The sequence below is a fragment of the Notothenia coriiceps genome, unplaced genomic scaffold (genome assembly GCF_000735185.1).
Source record: "Notothenia coriiceps isolate Sejong01 unplaced genomic scaffold, NC01 NC01_scaffold00029691, whole genome shotgun sequence".
In the NCBI taxonomy this organism is placed as follows: Eukaryota; Metazoa; Chordata; class Actinopteri; order Perciformes; family Nototheniidae; genus Notothenia; species Notothenia coriiceps.
In genome coordinates this window covers 15924-18272 of record NW_011362392.1, presented here as the reverse complement: position 1 = coordinate 18272, position 2349 = coordinate 15924, and the positions used below count along the sequence as shown (strand labels likewise).

Below are 2349 nucleotides of genomic sequence, written 5' to 3'. Positions count from 1 at the left end.
ATCCTGTGTAGTTGTTGATTGTCCAAAGGAAACCGGATAAACTGTTGGATGATATGTGGTCTAGAGAGCGCGTTGATGGTTTGGTTTATGGCACAGCTGACTGATGGTTGCGATATTCCTAAATCGTCGGCATTGCAAAGTTGCATTTTCCCTGTTGCTAAATATCGTAGTGTTGCCAAACATTTTATTTCCGGACTAATCGGGTTATTCCTGTTAGTCGGGGATGTTATTGCATCCCGCACTAATTCCACAACAAGTTTGATACCCTCACGATTTAGCCTATATCTCTTGATCAATTCACAGTCTTCCATTGTCTCCAAAACATTTCGTCTCTCAGCCATTTTCAGATTCTTTGTGAATAGGTCTTACTGAGTTAGGAGTCCTCTCGAGGACTTTTAAGCTCTCCCAGACTTAGGTGCTACTTTTAGGCTTAAAATACTTTGTGAATTGCTCTTAGTGAATAAAATTAGGAGTCCTAAATTTAAGACTGACACGCCCATTATGCTTAGGAGTTTCTCCTAAATTCGCCAGTTAGGAGCTACTTTTAGCCCTAAAATCCTTTGTGAATACGGCCCCTGAACATCAGCAGGAGAGGACTCTTTAAAGTAGACACTAAATACTAATGTACTACACTTGATGGCCCCTTTTAATAAATTAAATGTGTGTTTCAGTGTTTCCTGACTTCCTGTTTCCTGTTTTCTCTGCAGATATTACAGCACTCTTCTACAGACGCTTCAGTCATGTGACGAGCAGACGGTTTCGGCGGTGAGGGCGGGGCTTATTTCTCGTTTGGGTCCCGACATGGAGACTTTCCTGCAGCTTCTTCAGAACCAACCGTGTTCTGCAGATTCTGCCGGAGCCTCGGCTTTCAACAACCCGTCCAGCTGGAGGAACACACCTGTGTTCAACATCCAGCCGGGATTCAGAGGTCGCGACCCCACTCACTTGTTCGCTAGGAAGAGGTCTGTGGACGACATGGAGGGGGGCGTCAACACAGAGCAGTAGATAACACACACATTATCACACACACACGCTTTTATGCACATTAGGGCTGGGTGATATCGTAGAAAAAGCAAGATTTTTGGACTAAATACCTCGAAATTGTGACAAAATTCAATATATTGTGAAAGCTGTAATGACATTTTTGGTAAATAAGCAAAACAGAGTACATGAACTCAAGTACATTAACACACACACACACACACACACACACACACACACACACACACACACACACACACACACACGCTGCTATGCACATGAAAAATACCAAACAATGTTGGACCAAAAACCTTGAAATTGTGACAAAATACATTATATTTGCTGGATAATCATCAGGAATGTGCATTTAACCAACAATAGATTGCATTTTGCAGTATAATAGAGTACATTTACTCAAGTATTGTACTTTTTTTACACACACAAAAATAGCAATTTCTTTTGACCAAATACCTTGAGATTGTGACAAAATTCATTACATTTTGCAAGCTGATATGCATATTTGCTAAATAATCATCAGTAATGCAGTGTAATAAAGTACATTTATTCAAGTATTGTACTTTTTGAAGTAGTTTATACTACTTTGGAAAGGCACACACACATGCTTTCATGGGTGATATGCAGAACGATATCGGACCAAATACCTCAAAATTCAATATATTGTGCACGCTGCAATGATTTTTTTGCTCAATAATCATCAGTACTGTGTAATAAAGTACATTTACTCAAGTATTGTGCTTTTTTAAGTACTTTATAATGTGGAAAATCAAAATAAATCTCATTTAATGCAGCCTTACAATTCAGATAAACGACATTTACTCTTATATTTATAATATATGAATATATCGCCCGGCCCTAACTCACGCTGATACCTTTGCGAACATGCAGATTAATGATCACCTGTTGCAGCTTTAGTTGGGGGTCTGGGGGAAACACTTGCTTTTAAAATCTTATTATTATTATTATTATCATCTGGTGTGATTGACCCGCTGACCTCTCACCTGTGAAGCAGACATTACAAAGGGGGAAGATTACAGAGGTTATGATTGATATTTATTTTGTTGAACAGGTTAATTTATATTTAAAGTAGAGAGGGGGGGGGGGCTTCGTGCTGGCCGTGGAGCTTCTGGTCTGAGAGCGTTTCATTATTAGTTAAAGGTGTATTTTAACGTGTCTGTGATCCTGAGAATAAATGATGTATATGATTCATTTTGGCTTTTCTCAATTTGTTTTGTATTTATTTATTGTTTTTATTTTCGCTGTAATTATTCTAGACTTTAACACGATATATGTGAAATTATATTTAGTTCTATTACATATTTATATTTCAATATAGGACACAGCCACACA

At 38.3% G+C, this 2349-nt stretch overlaps 1 protein-coding gene across 1 annotated transcript; it reads left to right on the top strand.

Moving 5' to 3' along the window:
• Positions 1 to 707: 707 nt before the first annotated feature.
• Positions 708 to 1928, top strand: LOC104959009 (stanniocalcin-like; the record flags this gene model as incomplete). Its single annotated transcript, XM_010786852.1, has 1 exon — positions 708 to 1928. A coding segment is annotated over one exon (298 nt), but the record flags the coding sequence as incomplete, so codon positions are not given.
• Between the last annotated feature and the right edge of the window lie 421 nt (positions 1929 to 2349).